At 46.7% G+C, this 17,388-nt stretch overlaps 1 protein-coding gene across 5 annotated transcripts in view; it reads left to right on the top strand.

Moving 5' to 3' along the window:
• LOC146353044 (protein HIDE1-like) overlaps positions 1 to 16,529 on the top strand; it is a 38,960-nt gene extending 22,431 nt beyond the window's left edge. Inside the window, exons 5-10 of one of the 5 annotated variants that reach the window (XR_014787945.1) lie at positions 1,052 to 1,108; positions 1,754 to 1,846; positions 6,880 to 6,904; positions 7,417 to 7,604; positions 8,376 to 8,413; positions 16,203 to 16,528. Coding sequence is in view for 4 of the 5 variants with exons in the window: in XM_084835553.1 (XP_084691679.1) it covers positions 1,052 to 1,108; positions 1,754 to 1,846; positions 6,880 to 6,904; positions 7,417 to 7,460; positions 8,376 to 8,413; positions 8,708 to 8,830 (380 nt within the window). In the remaining variant the exon portion in view is untranslated. Of the gene's footprint in view, positions 1 to 1,051; positions 1,109 to 1,753; positions 1,847 to 6,879; positions 6,905 to 7,416; positions 7,605 to 8,375; positions 8,414 to 8,707; positions 10,154 to 16,202 lie in introns of those variants that run through there. The other 4 variants (XM_084835551.1, XM_084835553.1, XM_084835552.1 and 1 more) reach the window with 4 other exon arrangements.
• Positions 16,530 to 17,388: the final 859 nt, after the last annotated feature.

Below are 17,388 nucleotides of genomic sequence, written 5' to 3'. Positions count from 1 at the left end.
GTAAAGTGCCATGAATGAAGCAGGGCAATTGTATGATTAAATCCTTGTCTGGAAGCACCCTGAGACACTCACATAAGACTCTTTTTCCCCACCCCACGCCCTGGCAGTGCACACAGAATTCTGTAGTATTTTAAGGGTGTCTTCCCAGAGTGACTGATTCCCCATTGTACCACATGAGTATGCAAGTACCATTTTATAAAGGAGATCAACAGAATGGTTGGTCCTCTGGGTTGGCATCTTTACCATCAGCCAGTCCCTGAATCCATCTGGAGCTCCTTCTGTCCCTTCCCTTGGGAATGAAGAGCATGGAATCTGGACTAGACATCAGTTGCCAGGGACCAGAAGAAACTGCCTCCTCACTAACATATCCCTTATTATACTACCTACCTTTGTGTGGATTTTAATTTTAAGCCACTTTGAGAGTCAAACATGGCTGAAAAGTGGATATAAATATAATAAACAAACAAAACTAACTCACTCCAAACAGAATATTTCTTTTTTCAAACTGAACAACCTGTTGTATTATTATTTTTCTTGAAGTATATGCAATGCATATCTCCTAGTGTTTAAAATGGCTAAACAAGCTTTTTCCTGGTTGTGCTTTAACAGTTGCAATACTACCAATTGTCTATTTGTCATCATTTTGTTACTTTATATTTTTCATTTTTTTGGTAACAATTGACATGTTCCTTCATGCTTTATGATGATTAATCGAAGAAGCATAACAGTCATTATGCACGCATGATTACATATGAAAGTAAGGTTAGATTTCCAGCACAAATGTTTATCAGAAACATGGAAACTAATACTAAATTAAAATTAAAATTAAATAAAATTATACAAGGCAACTAAAAATAAACACTGGTTGTAAAACAACTATATAAAAGTAACTTGATATCCAAACTGTTTATTATCCAAAGGTATAAAAAAAGGAAGAATTATGCAGACAGATCCACTTGGGGATGTTTGGGGTTCAGAGCAGCTTTGGGATACTGCGGTACATTCTTCTCAAAATGAAAAAGATGCTCAGTCATCTCTCCTTTTGTTTCAGCACCCAGCTTGATCCCCTCCCCTCCTCCAACAAGTCTTCCTAGGTCGGACTCAAATGGTGAGCAGCGTAGGCCCTAAACTCAGAAAAGAAGGTAACCAGCAAGTGTTTGGGAACACAGGACTGAAAGCAGGCAGGGCCACTGTAGAAATGATGGAGAAAAGGAGCAAGGAAGGTGGAAAGCCTTAATACAAACACTCGGGAGCACTTTGTTGAGTCTGTGTGGGGCAGGATTGGGGAGCGTGGCCAGGTGTCCTACTTTTCAGAGGACAGTTCTCTATTTGAAGGCATCCTCTACTTGAATGGCTGTCCAGTCCAAGTTCAATTTAAAAACCAAGGACCACAAGAAGGGAGAGCAACAGGGGCCTTGAAATTGCCCATCCACATTTAGCACCTGGACAGCGGACTGAGAAGGCACACAGGTCACCTGGTCAGTCTTCCCCACTATGGTGAGATAGATTGTATTTCTACTTAAATATATAGTTTTTAAATTTGCATCTATAAGTATACATTAGCATAAGCAAATATTATGCAAATTGGCATTTCTTCTTTTTTGATGCAGTGTGGCCACCCTAGGAGGGAAGGCAGGAGAGAATGCCCCCACCCCACCTCTGTTTCTCCTAGTCTTCCCAAGGAAGAGAAAGGATAGATCTTATACTTTGCTGTCTTGCCTTAGCTGCAGCTGACTTCTGCCTCCGTTTCCAGGTCCAGCTTGGGTTCTCCCCACTGCCCTGAGTGTGACTGGAGTACTGCTTCTGTTGATGATCCTCGTGATGGCTGTGATAGCAGTTGGGCACTGTATGTTGAATGCAGAAAGTGGTTTTCTATCATCACCCTATTTACCAATATAGATGATGTCTAGGATGGAGGCCTCTAGGACCTTCTTCCTGACACTTTCACTGGTCGTGTTTGCACAATATGACAACCCATTGTGGGTGACAAGCTACGCACTGTGGGTTGTTTTGCAAACAACCCGCAGTGCATGGTTTGTGTACCCAACAGACATTCAGGATTGTTGTGGCTTGCCCACCCCCCTGTTTCCCTCCCGGTCCTCTGGGCAGCTTTGCCCAGTATCCCAAGGGACTATTGGCAGAACCCATCTTGTCTGCTGACAAGTCCACTGTCCCTGTTCTGATTGTGATCCAGGTTGCAATCAGAGTCTTTTTTAAACATTTTTCTTTCCATTTTTTGCAGAAAAAACATGGCTGGGAATTTCACCCCCGTGTTTTCCCAGCCCTAGGGAATATGTGCAAATGGCCCTTTTCTTTTTCTAATCTGATGTTTAATCTCATTTGGCCCTTTTTCTTCTTTTTATTACATTTTCAGAGTTGTGCAGTTGCACAACTCCGACTGTCAGAAATATACAGGCTTCCCTTGCTTGGACCCTTGTATGTTTGAGCTGTCAAACATAAAAGGTAACAGGCAAGGCTAGACTGTATAGAGGCTGGTTTGACAGCCCTTGACAGTGGGGAAACAGGGTGGAGATTGCCCCCTTAGCAGGGTTATCCCCAGGGTTCAAAGGGCTGCCCTGAACCTTGGGGGGTGCCTTGATAAGAATCCCCACTTGCCTGAGTCCCCAGCACCCCTTTTTCATAGAGAAGTGCACGCCACTCTCTTTGTCACTCCCAAACGCATTAACCGCATCTTGTTTGAGAACTGTCAAACTAGAAGCAGTTACTGTAATTAGGAGCAAAAAACATGGTGGGGTGCACTTTTCTATGAAAAATGGTTAGTGCTGACTCAGGGTGGGGTAGACTAGAAGGAGGGGATCCCCAAGGGTCAGGGCAACCCTTTAAATCCTGGCCATCGCCTTGGTAAGTCTTGAGCACTTCGACAGGTGGGGGAAAGTGCTCAAATCCCTGGAGTTTCAAGTGTTCCCCCGACCCTAGGGGTGCCTCCCTGCCAGTCCACCCCTCCCAACTTGGCAGCAACTGTTTTTCATAGAAAAGTTCATGCCACCTTTTTTTTTTGCATTGTTTTGTCTTAGCTGCAGCTATGTTTGACAGCTATCAAAGGAGCTGTCAAAGGTTGGCATGGTCAGTGCAAATGGGAGGGAAAAGGGTGGTGGTGTGTAGATCTGCTTGAAAAAAGTCCCTCTTTGTCATACAGACCCTTTTTCACAGAGATCTACACCCTTTTCCCTCCTGCTTGCATGAACTGCTATAACCTTTGACAGCTCTCAAATGTAGCCACGGTCAAGGCAAAAGGGTGCGAAAAGGAGGTGGTTTGTGCTTGTCTATGAAAACAACATGCTGGGGGCTCAGGCAAGTGGGGTTTCAAAGCAGGGCACCCCCAAGAGTCAGAGAAATACTAAAACCCTGGGGATAACCCTGCTAAGGGGGTGATCTGCACCCCTTTTCCCCACCTGTCAACTGTAACAGCCTACAGTCCTCTCTTGTTAGTTACCTTGCATGTTTGACAAATGAAACATACAACATACTGGACAAGGCAAGCTTATCTGTGTTACACAGTCAGAGTTGTGCACTTGCACAACTGTGAAAATCCAACAAAACTTTTAAAAGAAGACATTTGCACACATTAGTGGGGCTGAATTTTTTTTAATTATTGTTCTGCACTGTTTTGCACAAATAAAAGAAAAAAATTAAGGCTCTGACTGCGATCGGGGTCGTGAGAGGAGTGGGGAGCCAAAGCCAGGGGGATCTGGTGACATCCCCTCCAAAGTGCCGTTTGGGCACAGTTGGGCGGGCTGTCACTGGCAAGGGGTAGTGGAAGTGGTGTCGTTGCAATCGCAAAGAGCGGTGGGGGTTTCTGCTCCTCTTGCCAAGAGGCTCACTACTTGATGCTCACAATCCACAATGTGTTGGCATGACTGGGTTCGGACAACATGCCAACCCACTGTGGGGTAAACAACCCTGAGAATAAGCCCTGGGTTGATGGGGTGGCTTGTTGCCCATGCACAAGCCACCCTGCAGGAATCAGTCTGGGTTCGGACAACACAACAACCCACCATGGCTTGTCACCCACAATGGGTTGTCATATCATGCATACCCAGTCACTGAGTGTGGGTTATTGTGTTTTGTGAACCCCATCACTGTGATGAAACATTTAAGGAAAGCGTTTTGCCAAAGCAGCTGCTCACAGTGAATACCTGCCCTCCAGTGTCTGTGTCCTGATACACAGCAATGCTGACTGACTGGACAAGGGGATGTATTTCTGGACAAACTATAGTTTTAAAACATTTGAAAGGTAAGAAGCTGTACAAGGTTTGTGGCTGTCATGGTGTGGAGAGGAAAAATAAAATGAGTGGATTTGTGTTCTGGATTTGCTTCTCAGAGCAAATCCAGGTTGCTCTGTGAAGAGAGAAGATTGTTGAGCAAGCAATATTAATTGGGCTGTGTTAACGTTAGCTTCTTAATGGGAGAAATGATTTTGTTTTTAATATTGCAAAGGAAAGGCATATTTTGAGCCACTCACTTTCTTCATTTATTATGTATTAATTATGAAGCAGCATCACTGTAGATAGTGCTCTACAGAATTTCATGAGCTAATCATAATCATAATCATAATCACAACAATAACGTTCCCCCCTCCCCCACCATTGCCATCTTTTAAACTGGTCATCCCTCATCTTTTTGTCCTTCTACACTAGCCCTTTTATCTAGAATTGCCACCCTTTACCACCGTCACTTTTTACGAAGAATCCAGACAATGTTATTGTGTCAGCCCATTGCAATGCAATGTCTTCTGTGTTTTCTTCTCGTGTTTTTCTCAGATCTGATTTCTACCATTTATTTTGTAATAATTGCAGCACAAACATGGGCCAGTGTGGACTGACAAAACCCTATTGAGGCTTTTCAGGGCTAATGTGCCTTTCATTAGAAGTTTCCTCCTTGCAGGTTCTAGAATTGATTCCTTCCTGTTCACTCAGGGGTTGTGGAATTTGCCCTTAAGTAGTCAATTCTTGTTTCCTGCATCTCTTTGCAGCCAGAAAAATTGCACATTATTTATTGTTTAAATATTCTTGTGAGCACTATTTCACCATATTCCAGTTATGATTTAAAAAAGAGAAGAAAATAAAATTATCTTTGAGTAGATGTGATACATGAATGATTGGAGGGGTTCTGCATTTCTATATCGTATTATTTTGCATGTTTGTATTTTATTAATTTAAAAAAAAAGAACATTAAAAATTAATGAACACTTCCTTTGGCTGCAGAGAAGAAACTGAATTACCCTCTACCCCAGCAGGAAACAGGAACTAATTAAGGGGGAATTGAGTAATGCCACAGTCTCACTGAAAGGAAGGTATTACAGGGGCAGAAGCTGCAAGCAGGAAGCTTCCTATTAAAGGGACAATCATATGGGACTTTTTCTGAATGGGACTTACCTCTGAACAAATACTATAGTAGGAACTTGGCCACTGAGATCAGCATTGCCAGATAATATAGCATTATATTAAATGTCATGTAGAAACACTGTTTTAATCCCACTTGGAGCTGATTATGGAAAAACAGTCCTTCAGTGGTCCTAAAGGGCCCTAGTTGGAAGCAAATACCATGTACACTGTTGTAGTCCTACTGGCTTCAGTTAAATCAGGGATGGGGTATGTGTGGCCCTCCAGATGTTTGTTGGGCTGCAACTCCCATCAGCCCTAGTCAGCAAATCCAATGGTGAGGGCTGATGGGGGTTACAGTCCAACAACATCTGGAGGGCCACATGTCCGGAGTTAAACTAAACCAGACACATTGAATTAACATAAGAATTGCCTGGACAGAGTACTGGTTAGAGAAGGGCCGTAACTCAGTGGTAGAGCCCCTGCTTTGCATGCAAAAGGTCCTGGGTTGAATCATAGAATAGTAGGGCTGGAAGGGGCCTACAAGGCCATTGAGTCCAACCCCCTGCTCAATGCAGGAATCCAAGTCAGAGCATCCCTGACAGATGGCTGTCCAGCCTCGTCTTCAACGCCTCCAGTGTGGAAGAGCCCACCATCTCCAGGTAGGAGAATCCCCAGCATCTCCAGGTAGGGCCAGGAAAGAATCCTGCCTGAAACCCTGGACAGTCACTGCCAGTCAGTGTTAGAAACACTGGGCTAGATGGACTGATGCTCTGACTCCGTATAAGGCAGCTTCCTGTGTTCCTAACATATATATTGTGCAAGCTTGGTGTAGGGCAGCCTTCCCCAACCTGGTGCCCTCCAGATATGTTGGACCACATAATGTCCATCCAGCATGACTGATGACCATGCTGGCTAGGAATGATGGGAGTTGTAGTTCAACACGTCTGGAGGACACCAGGTTGGGGCAGTCTGGTGTAGAGAGTGAGACTGAGCAGAGTATACCAGTCAACACCAAAACATAGCCAGTTCCTTGCCAGCATAAGATCTGGTGGGAAGAAGCCTAAAATAGAACTAGAATTATGGTGTAACTTGAGGGACAATACAGAAACACACCAGAGTATGTGGCTGCAAACGTATCAGTGGGGCAGTTAGTGATGTGATTATCATGTATGAGGGTCAAAGATGGGAATTCCGTAATTGCTGGAGGTTTGGAAGACTAGGGGAGACGTGGCAGAAGTAAGGCATGTGTCCATGGACAGGGCAGCAAGCTGGAATCAGAATGAAACAGAGGCAGAATCAGAGCAGCCACAGGTTGGGGCACAAGCAGTCCCCTGAAATAATGAGACGCCTCCAGCAGGGCACACAGATCATTGCTGGATGATCAGGATGGGTGGACATCCTTACCTGCTCTTTCCTTGCTGATTGCATTCTTTAACTGGACATACCAAACTTTGGGCCTCAGTGTACCCGATAATGTTATGAATGCATTCCCTTTTCTGACAAACCCCTCCTCATTTTTTCTTTTTTTAACCAGTTAAAGACAGAAGAAAGAAGAAAAGGTGAGAAAATCTCACCCTCATATATGCACTTTCCCAAAATGGTGGTCAAGGTGAAATATTCCCAGTGTCCTGCAAGGGTGGGGTTAGCCAGACATCTGCTTGGTTGGAGTAGAGAATAGTTGTGGGGGTGGGGTGGGGCGGGGAGAAGAGCGTTTCCCCTTGTGGATGCTTCTCCTGAAAAGCTTGCCTTGAAGAATATTTTCCCCAGCAAAAGGGTGCTAAGGGGTGGCTGTGAGTGAAGTGCTCTTGCTGATGGCAGCAGCCACACTCCATGAAGGACCAGGCCAGAGCTGCTCAATCTACTTTTCTGTACAACTCTGCCAGGACATGAGTCTTGCCCTGGTGTGTGAAAGGGCAAGCCTGACCCCCTCACCTGTACTGCCTTGGCAAGGAGCTAATGTAGACAGTAACAGCTTTCTTTGGAACAAGCGACTGCTGTTTGGAACAGGTGACCCCTATTGTAGGATTGCAACATGTTCTCTTTAGTGAGTCTTGCATTTTTGTTTGCTTAGGGAGCTGGAATCCTGCTGGACAAAAACAAGCTACCCCACAACAGGTAAATTCATGTTAGTTCTGGAGATTGTCCACGCTCAAAACCTGTGCCTATTACCACTCAGAGCCTACTCTCCTGTGTACAGACAGTGAAGCCAGCTGCCTTGGTGGTAAAAGAGATGGCTGCCAGTCTGTTCCTTCCTGATAGGTAAGCTGGCCTCAAAGGGAAGTGTGCAAGGGAAAAGAGGGACCCTGCTTTCTCTTCCAGGCCTGCAAACAGGCTGTCTAGACCTGGCAGGGCCAGTGGCAGTTCTGACTCTGGGATGTTTCCTGCTGAGTGGTCAGAGGCTCAGCCTTGCATCCTAGCATGTTCGATCCTAACTTGGAGGTTTCCCAGCAGGGTCCAGGAAGCTGTAAAGGAGGCAGCAGGCTGAGATCATGGTTTTGGACAGAAGACTCCTGAGGCATGGGTCATACCTGACCATCATCATGGACTGGAGATCGGGGGGGGGGGGGTCAGGCAGAAGTCAAGAGTAGCCCTCATCCCACAGTCTTTTCTCCCATACCCCTGATTCTTCTGCCTTTCTTGCCAGACCCATAACAGGATGCAAGGGGTGTGTGTGTGTGTGTGTGTGTGTGTGTGTGTGTGTAGGGGAATGTCTGCTATAGAAGCACAAGAACTTTTAATTCTATATCGAACATTTGTCTTGAAAGAATCAAAACTCAAAATGTCCCCTTTCCCCATCAGTACACTGCAAAAGAATATGAGTTTATGCTGTCATCAGTGGTAATCCTACTGCATCAGGTGGTGTCAAACTTCCTTGATAAACATTTTTGGGATCATACACATGGCCAAAGAGAATATATTATTGGTGCTGCTTGGCTGTTTATAGAGGGAGCATCTGTTTAGACGTTACATTGTTTGAGTTACTCAGTTTTTAGTTACCCAGTAACCTTATTCACACTGTTTCTTCCACAGAGACATCCTTTGATAACTGCATGTGCACTGTTTCTGTGGTAAGTTATCAAACCACGTTTCAGGGATAGGAATCTTGTTGCTTTAAGCAGTGTTAGTGGAGGGTCCATGGGCTGCTATAAAGAGGCAGCTCCATGGCTGGGAATCAGCCAAGACATTCACAGAAGAGGTGTGTAGCAGGGATATGTTACCCCACCCAATGCAAGTGAGAGAAGTTTCCTTGTGATTCGACTATATGTGGAGCCCATCTTCATGCTTTACTCCTCCCCCTCCTGTCTTTTTTTGTCTACTTTTGTCTTTTTTGTCTCTCCATCTTGACCGTTTTATCCCACAAGAAAGCAGACCAAGAAGCTGTAGAGAACCAAGCTGCCTGGAACTCCTCAGTCAGGAGCAAAAGACTTACATCTAGCACCTCCATGGAAAAGCCAGACTTCTGCACATTCAGAGCTCCAGAATGACCTCCTGCTTCTCTTACTTCAGTGCCCACCATGTTATTCCTCTCATAGCATCAACAGAAACAACGTTCATTGGGTGTTTCTGACGAGAGGCTTTTTGTTCATGGCATCACTGGGGTACAGCCTTCATCTCACTATGTACTCCCCAGCACCACCACATACTCTGAGCTTGGGTCACCTGAGGAAAACGAGATGCTCCTGCTGGTTTCATCAGTTTCTAGAATGTTCTCTCCAATCCTTGGCTGGGAGGAGTAGGAAAGATGGTGAATATAGCTCCAAGAGTTCTTCAGGCATGCAATACTGGGAGGAAGTAGGAGATTAATAGAAAACGGGTATCTGAACCTTCCCAAATAATAGCATTGTCTATACATTTGTATGTCCGTGGAGAGACAAATAACATTTTTGTTGTTTTTGCTGAAAGCATAGCAGCATAGAAATCACAGCAGCATTTCTATCATGCATCCTTTTTTCTTTAAGTGCCTCCAGTCAAGCATTTTGCTCTACCTTCCCAAATAGTGGGAAGTTCAGAATACCTTTCCTGAATCAAACGCAGCGAAGAATTCTGTGGCACCTTAAAGATTAACAGACATGTTTCTTATGGCATAATCTCTAAAGCCACTTCACCAGATGCATTCTTATCCTCCACTGATAGGTATATATGGGTACACAGGAAAACGTCGGTAAGCAATAAGGCCAAAGACCATGAAATGCCAAACTGCGGCACAAAAAGACTCCAAATGCGTGAAATTACTAGCCTGGAATTTATCAGCAAGTTCAGTTCTATTAAATCAGATGGAGGGCGCAATCCTGTCAGGATAGGCGGCCGCCTCCGAACTCGGAGGCGACCGCCTATCCAATGCAGGGCAGGAGCAGTGGGGAGGGGATCTTCCCCTCTGCACTTCAGACACCCTGCATTCGCAGCTAGACAGCTGATTTCGGCTGTCTAGCCGTGGGAAGGCGGAGCGGGGGGATGGGGGACACCAGACAACTCAAAGGAAGCGTCAGAAAGGCACACCCGCCCTCTCTGCTCTGGCTTGCCCCCAGGAACACCCTGTTTTCACTGCTCTGCGCTCCTCTTATGAGTGCGGGGCCGATCCGCGCTGCCTACGAGGCAGCATGGGACGGGGTGGAGGCTGGTTCTCAGTGAACCAACCTATCCTGTGGCCATCTAGCCGCTGACTAGCGGCCGTCAGATTGCACCCTTAGTCATGCTTGCATTTCTTTTCACAAGAGTTAAACTAATACGGTATAACTGCTGGTGTGGATGGATCACTTCTGTATCTTGTTCTGCGCAGAGCAAAATGTATACATTTCCTAGATCAATTTAGAAAGTCTCATGAGGTTTTTTTTGTGGTGAAAATATATTTGTTGACCGATGCTACAGTTAGCACAGGAAATGTTAGCCTTGATGAGAGAGAATCTGTTCAGGCCAGGCCACAGCATAGAACAAACTCGAATCCTCCTGCCTAATCTCTGCTTCCTGTTCCCAGCAGCTATTTCCTGAGAAGAGACTGAAATTGCAGCCACTTATACTCCTGTGACTGGCCAGGCAAGCTGGTTTACCAGGCAGGCTCTTACCATGGTCCAGCTAAGGTGGCTACTGCTGATCTTCTGCTTGTATGGTATTCTGTACTCAACTGGCAGCAACATAAGCAATGCTGCTATCATAATGTGTACAGTGCCCAAGCATAATTTACCTGGGCCCAGTACAAGCATGTAACAGGCCTTCTCTCCCCCCCACCCCCGCCCCATCCCTTGGGTGATTTATTAGTATCCTTTAGTTTATTTTAGTTCCCTTTGTTTAATCTCCTTACATTTTTGGCTACATAATTTTTATTTATAGCCAGACATGGCAGTATGATGTATATTACTTATTCATTATACATGTGTATAACCTTGGCCTGATTTGCATGTAATGACAACCCATGGTTTAAACAACCTATGGGTTGTCATACATGAGCGAGAGAGAGAGAGAGACAGAGAGAGAGAACACTGCCTCCCATGTGCCCGCCACTTCCACTTTTACTCAACAACCTGCAATCGTCTTGTTTATAGGTTGTTGAGCGTGACATGAGAACCCAGACTGATGGGTTGTTTCAGGGCTAAACAACCCAGCTGTTAACACATGGTTTGTTATTGAGTTAACCACTGGGTTGTTTAGCACTTAAACAACCCATTGGTCTGGGTTCACAAGTCACACTTAACAACTTACGAACAAGGATCATAGGTTGTGGTTTAAAAGCAGAAGTGACTGCAGTCAGCATGCCCACTCTCTCCCACTTGTCCCCAACAGTCCATGGGTTGTTTAACCTATGAGTTGTTGTCACATGAGAACAGCACCATTGTTCCCTCTTTCTGGGATCTCATGTCAGTTATTCTGTGCAGTCTGGAGACCAATAATTTACCTGCATATACTGGTGACTGTAAGTCCTATCAGCAGCACTGACTCCCTCCCGCTGTCCCTGGACTCTCAGTGTCCTTGATTATGATGGTGCTTGTCCCTCCGTCTTGTTGCCATATCCTGTTGGCTCCACCCTGTGCACAGGAAACGGCTGCAGGGGCTAATGAACTCTGGGACTTGCTGTGCTTGAAAGAGTATGCCACAGAGAGAGGCACACATCTCACTGTCTCTCAAGCTACAAGTCCTAGACTTGTACAAAGACATACTTCCTCTTTCTCTTCTAGAGAAGGCCCTGGTTGCCTCCAGCAAAATCTCACAATGGGTGCTTCCAGGCAGAGGGCTCCTAGTGCTACCATCCAGAAGAACTTGTGCAACTGTTCTGCCTTTTGTTCCTTAATGTATTTTCTGCAGGTGGGAAAACATGGGAGGGTTATGAATAGAAGATGATGATATCTGGAGCCCCCTGTAAACTTCTGTGAATGAGGCAGGATTATTTATTTATTTATTAAATTTATTAAATTTATTAATCGCCCCTCTGGCTGGTCACCCAGCCACTCTGGGCGATGTACAACATATAATAAAACAGTTTAAAACAATAAAATTCTACAATAAAAACATTTTCTAAAATACCCTAACCCACCCCAAATGCCTGCCTGAACAACCACGTTTTTAATGCACGACGGAAGCTCATTAAAGAGGGGGTATGGCGGAGTTTCCTATGGAGGGAGTTCCACAGAGTGGGGGCCACCACAGAAAAGGCCCTCTCCCTCGTCCCCACCAGTCTAGCTGTCCTGGCTGATGGGACAGAGAGAAGGCCATCCGAGGCTGATCTTGTTAAGCGGCCTGTCTGGTGTTGCTGGAGGCACTCCTTAAGATAGGCTGGGCCAGAACCATATAGGGTTTTAAAGGTCAAAACCAACACCTTGAATTTGGCCCGGAAAACAACTGGTAACCAGTGCAACTCCTTCAGCACTGCGGTGATGTGATCTTGCCAGCGGCTGCCTTTAATCAGGCGAGCTGCCGCGTTCTGTTCCAGCTGCAGCTTCCGAACCGTCTTCAGGGATAACCCCACGTAGAGCGCATTACAGTAGTCTAAAAGAGAGGAGATCAGGGCATGTACTACCAATGGGAGCAGATGGTCAGGAAGGAAGGGGCGCAGCCGCCGTATCAGATGGAGTTGATACAGCACTGTCCGGCCCACAGCTGACACCTGAGCCTCCATGGACAGCTGGGAGTCCAAAATGACCCCCAGGCTGCGGACCTGGTCTTTCAAGGGTAGCCGTACCCCATTCAACACCAGGTCAACAGCCCCCAGCCACCTCTTGTCTCCCACCAAAAGTACCTCGGTCTTGTCAGGGTTCAACTTCAGCTTATTCCTCCCCATCCAGCCACTCACCGTCTCCAGACATTTGGAAACGGATTCTACGGCCAACCTTGGTGAAGATTTGAACGAGAGGTAAAGCTGCGTGTCATCCTCATATTGATGACACCACACCCCAAACCTCCTGATGATAGCCCCCAGCGGCTTCACATAGATGTTAAATAGCATCAGGGAGAGGATGGAACCCTGTGGCACCCCAGACGTGAGTGGCCATGGGTCCGACACCTCCTCTCCCAGTGCTACCCTCTGGTACCTGCCGGAGAGGAAGGACCGGAACCACCGCAATACGGTGTCTCCAATGCCCAACCCCTCCAGGCGGTCCAGGAGGATACCGTGGTCAACGGTATCGAAAGCCGCTGAGAGGTCAAGGAGAACAAGGAAGGAGCATTTACCCCTATCTAGAGCCCTCCTCATATCATCCACCAAGGCGACCAAGGCCATTTCTGTCCCATGCCCAAGCCTGAAACCCGACTGAAATGGGTCTAGATAATCTGTTTCTTCCAAGTGTGCCTTCAACTGCATCGCCACCACCCGCTCAATCACCTTGCCCCAAAATGGCAGATTTGAGACTGGGCAAAAGTTGTTCAGAACTTGGGGATCCAAGGAGGGCTTCTTTAAGAGCGGTCTTATCACTTCCTCTTTGAGGGCTGATGGCATCACTCCCTCCTCAGGGGAGGCGTTCACCACCGCCCTGATCCCCTCACCCAGTCTCTCTCTGTAGCCCATAATGAGCCAAGATGGGCAAGGATCAAGTAAGCAGGTGGTCGGCCTTACAGATGAAAGCACCTTGTCCACTTCATCAGAAGGAAGAAGCTGGAACCAATCCCACAAAACCAGTTTGCCACAGGCCACCTCTTGCTCACTAACTGTATCCACAGCATGCAGAGTAACACTCCTAATCTGATCAATTTTATCTGCAAAGTGCTTTGCCAAGGCCTCACAGGAGGCCTTAGAATGCTCCAGTGGTTCCGGAGCCACAGGACCGACCAGGCTCTGGACCACTTGGAATAGCCTACTGGGAGAGCACTCTGCAGACGCGATAGAGGTAGCATATTATTCCTTTTTTGCTGCCTTCACCGCCACATGATAGGCTGAAGGTACAGCTCTAGCCCGTGTCTGATCATCTTTGGAGCGAGACTTCCGCCACCGGCGCTCTAGCCGTCTCACCTCCTGTTTCAGAGCTTGTAACTGCGGATTGAACCATGGTGCAGTCCGAGCCCTGTTCAGGGGGAGAGGGCGTTTCGGAGCCACCTGATCTAATGCCCCAGTGATTGCGGCATTCCAGCCACCCACCAGGGTCTCGACCGAGTGGCCGTTGGCGTGCCCCAGAGGATCCCCAAGCGCGTTCAGGAATCCATTTGGATCCATAAGACGCCTGGGGTGGACCATTTTAATGGGTCCTCCACCCCTGCGGAGGGGTTGTGGAATTGAGAAGTCTAATGTTACCAGATAGTGATCTGACCATGACAAGGGGATGGTGGATATACCCCCGACATCCAGATCACTCCCCGCTTCTCCAGAAACAAACACAAGGTCTAGTGCATGACCGGCTACATGGGTGGGCCCAGTTAGAATATGGTGCAGCTCTCAAGAAGCCATGGTCTCCATGAAGTCCCGAGGTGCTCCTGTGAGGATGGCCTCCGAATGTACGTTGAAGTCCCCCAACATCAATAAGTTACGGGACTGTACACGCACATCACAGACCACCTCAAGCACCTTGGCCAGGGAGTCAGTCGTGCAGCGGGGTGGATGGTACACGAGCAGAATCCCCAGACTGCCCTTCGGGCCCAACCTCCAGTACATGCACTCAGCAACCTTGGTCTCCCAGAGAGGGGGCCTGGTGAAGACCAAGGACTCTCGGTAGATAACAGCCACTCCCCCTCCCCGATCCCCAGCCCTTGGCTGCTGTGCATACGAAAATCCAGCTGGACACATGGCCGCAAGAGTTGGAGCAGCAGCCTTGGCTAGCCAGGTCTCCGTAATACATGCCAGGTCTGCACCCTCGTCCAGGATCATGTCATGGATGAGGGAGGTTTTCTGGTAACAGACCTGGCATTGCAGAGCAGCAAACGAAGGCCAGAAGATGGAGTCGCGCCTCCCCCAGCCATCCTTTGGCTCTGGACAGGCCCGGAGCAGGGGACAGATACTACACATCTCTCCCTTGTTCCCCTTACCTGGCATGGCCTGCCCCGAGCGCTCTACCAGCGCCTGCCGCCCAGCCTCGGTATGTTCTGGCCCCCAACACTCCCCCCACTGCCTAGTGTCATAAAAGCCTTGTCTGGAAGCATCCAATGTCTGGATGCCTCCCAGAGATACAGGGAAATGTTTTCATAAAGATCTTCAAGCATGACTTACAATTTAGCCTCAAATTTTCCTTCATAGCAATGGGTTTACACCCTGGGCTGCGCCTCCTGGATGATTTCTCAGCCCTAGTAAAGTGCTTGGGCCTCAAATGTATACTTTATGAATACCTGACACACCAAGAGTATTAATAATTGTCCTTTCTCCTCTGTTCTGTGGGTGAGACTGTTAGGCCTATCTTCTATTTGAAACATTTATTAGTGTGTGGAGCAGACCCTTTTCTGATCTATGGAGTAGCTGCCTGGGGTAATTCATGATCACCATCTCCATATACATTCTGACACAGTTACAATAGTTCTGTTTACAAAAATGTTTAGTTCCTTTTCACTCTTGCTACTTTTATCAGGGGATTATCAGTTTTGTTGTTCAATTGCTGCTGTTTTCTAGATAATTTATTAAATTATTTTTGATGATCTGCTTTTACAAGACCCATTTCATTTGTACATGGCCAGAAGCCAGCACTGGGAGATTATACACAAGAAAATAGCACAGTTCACTTATAAAGAAGTGGCAAGGTGCTACATCACTCTGCTTATCCAACTCTAGAGCTGTAAGTCTACAAAAAGGAAAGTGGTGATGGTGAATGGGCACTTAGCAGTGAACATAATAGAGAATCCTGCACAAGCAGCAATCACCCAGTATTCAAGAACAGTGTTCCATAGATATGACAGTGGAACAATGCTCTAACACCTGTGTTCTCAAATCTCCCACAAATATGCCTCAGGACTTTGGACATGAATCCCCAACAGGGTGATGAAGCAAAACACAAGAAGATGATTGTTGCCCCCCTCATTCACAGCAAGTAAAAACCTCTCCTTCTGCAAGGTGAAATGCCAAATTTTGCCATTTACAGTGAGTAAACTGTAAACATGTCTACTGAGTAGACATGTGTAGGATTGCACTGTTAATCTCTCACATAATTAATTGTGCAAATAATGTACCAGACCTGATTGTTTACACATTTGCTTTATCTAGGACAGAGCGACAAGATTATTTAGGGATGTGGTAAGCTGTTTTGTGTTGCGTTAGGGGATCCCGGGCTGAAGAACTCCACAAAAACTGGGCTGGAAGGACCACGGAGATTTGGCTCTTTCCTAGTCTGTAGGCTGCAGTGTGCCAGCAACTAGTGATGAAGCCTGGTGTTTGTGCCTCCGCTTTGAATCCAGTGGCTAAAGGCTGCCATTCTTTTGGAGTGCTTCTGAGTTTTAAATTCTGCTCCTTTGCCTTGGTAGGAAGTGAGCATGGCCTAGTGATATCATCAGGACACCTGAAGCTGAGGATGGTGATGTTAGCATTGGAGGGGGCAGCAGAGCCGCTGACCCTGCATTCTTCAGCCTTGCTCCTCCTTCCTCAGTGCCTCAGATTCCCTCTGTCAAGAATTGCCGCAGTAATACTTGCCTACCTCGTGAAGCTGTATGAAGGACAAACAGAAAGGGCCAGACAACTTGATGATGTATCCAGTTTAAATGTAAATTCTTAGAAGACCTTTCCTGTCTCTATGAAAATGACAATATGGAAATGTATCTATCTTCCAAGTCATAAAGCGGAGTTCATCTGTGTCTTGTTTGGTCCAAAGCATTTCTGTTCAAGCAGGTATGTTTGGGGAGGGTCAAGTTGCATGCATAGTCCAGGGGCTAGCCAGTATCCTGGGCCTAGCTTCTCAACACTCACACAAGCACAAAAGTGGATAATGGGGTATGAGGCTACGATGTGTGGTGAAAAGACCTCGAGAAGATAGAATAGAGCCTGAAAGTTACCAGGGATCCCAATGGATGCTTCCTGAAAACAATGCTGCAGTGCAGAGAAACTCCTGCAGTCACTGAGAAAAGAAGAAAAGGCTGGGGGCTCTCACTTGTGTGGAGGGTGGCAGACTGAGGTGGGCTATGTTGCTTGTCATCTGTAGCCAAGCTGGTCTTGTCCCCTACAGACTGAGGCTTCCAGATGAGGCTCTCATAGCATCATCACCCTGTCTCCTTCACAGAATTATACAAGAGATCCAGATGACACTGTCTTCCACTCATATCCCTCCTGTGTTTCCTCACTGCTTCTTTCATCGTTTCTCTTATGGTAGAAAAAGTGTTAAGGAGAACAAGATGGAATAGCGGCACAATGCCTTCTTGATTCTTAGTGCTAGGAGACCTCTGTCTGGAGGCACCCAAAGTCTGGGTGGTGGCTGTGCCTTTCAGGTAACTCTTTTGCCTCAGCCCTCTTAAACAGCAGTAGTTTACTCCAGTAATAACTTCAGCAGTAAAGTATTTCTCTTCTGTAAGATTAGTGGGTGCTGCCATTGCAACTGTGCTGTTCGCTTTAGTGTGTCTGCACCTACAGAGTTAAACTACTTTCCTGCTGAGGTAAACTGTTGTTTGAGAGGGTGGGTACATGCATCATAGGGATGTACAGAAGTCACTTACCTTGAAC

Source organism: Heloderma suspectum, chromosome 2 (genome assembly GCF_057233095.1).
Source record: "Heloderma suspectum isolate Gila_16-S chromosome 2, 16-S_ref, whole genome shotgun sequence".
In the NCBI taxonomy this organism is placed as follows: Eukaryota; Metazoa; Chordata; class Lepidosauria; order Squamata; family Helodermatidae; genus Heloderma; species Heloderma suspectum.
The sequence above is the reverse complement of the archived record's forward strand: the minus strand, read 5'-3'. Positions and strand labels throughout refer to the sequence as shown.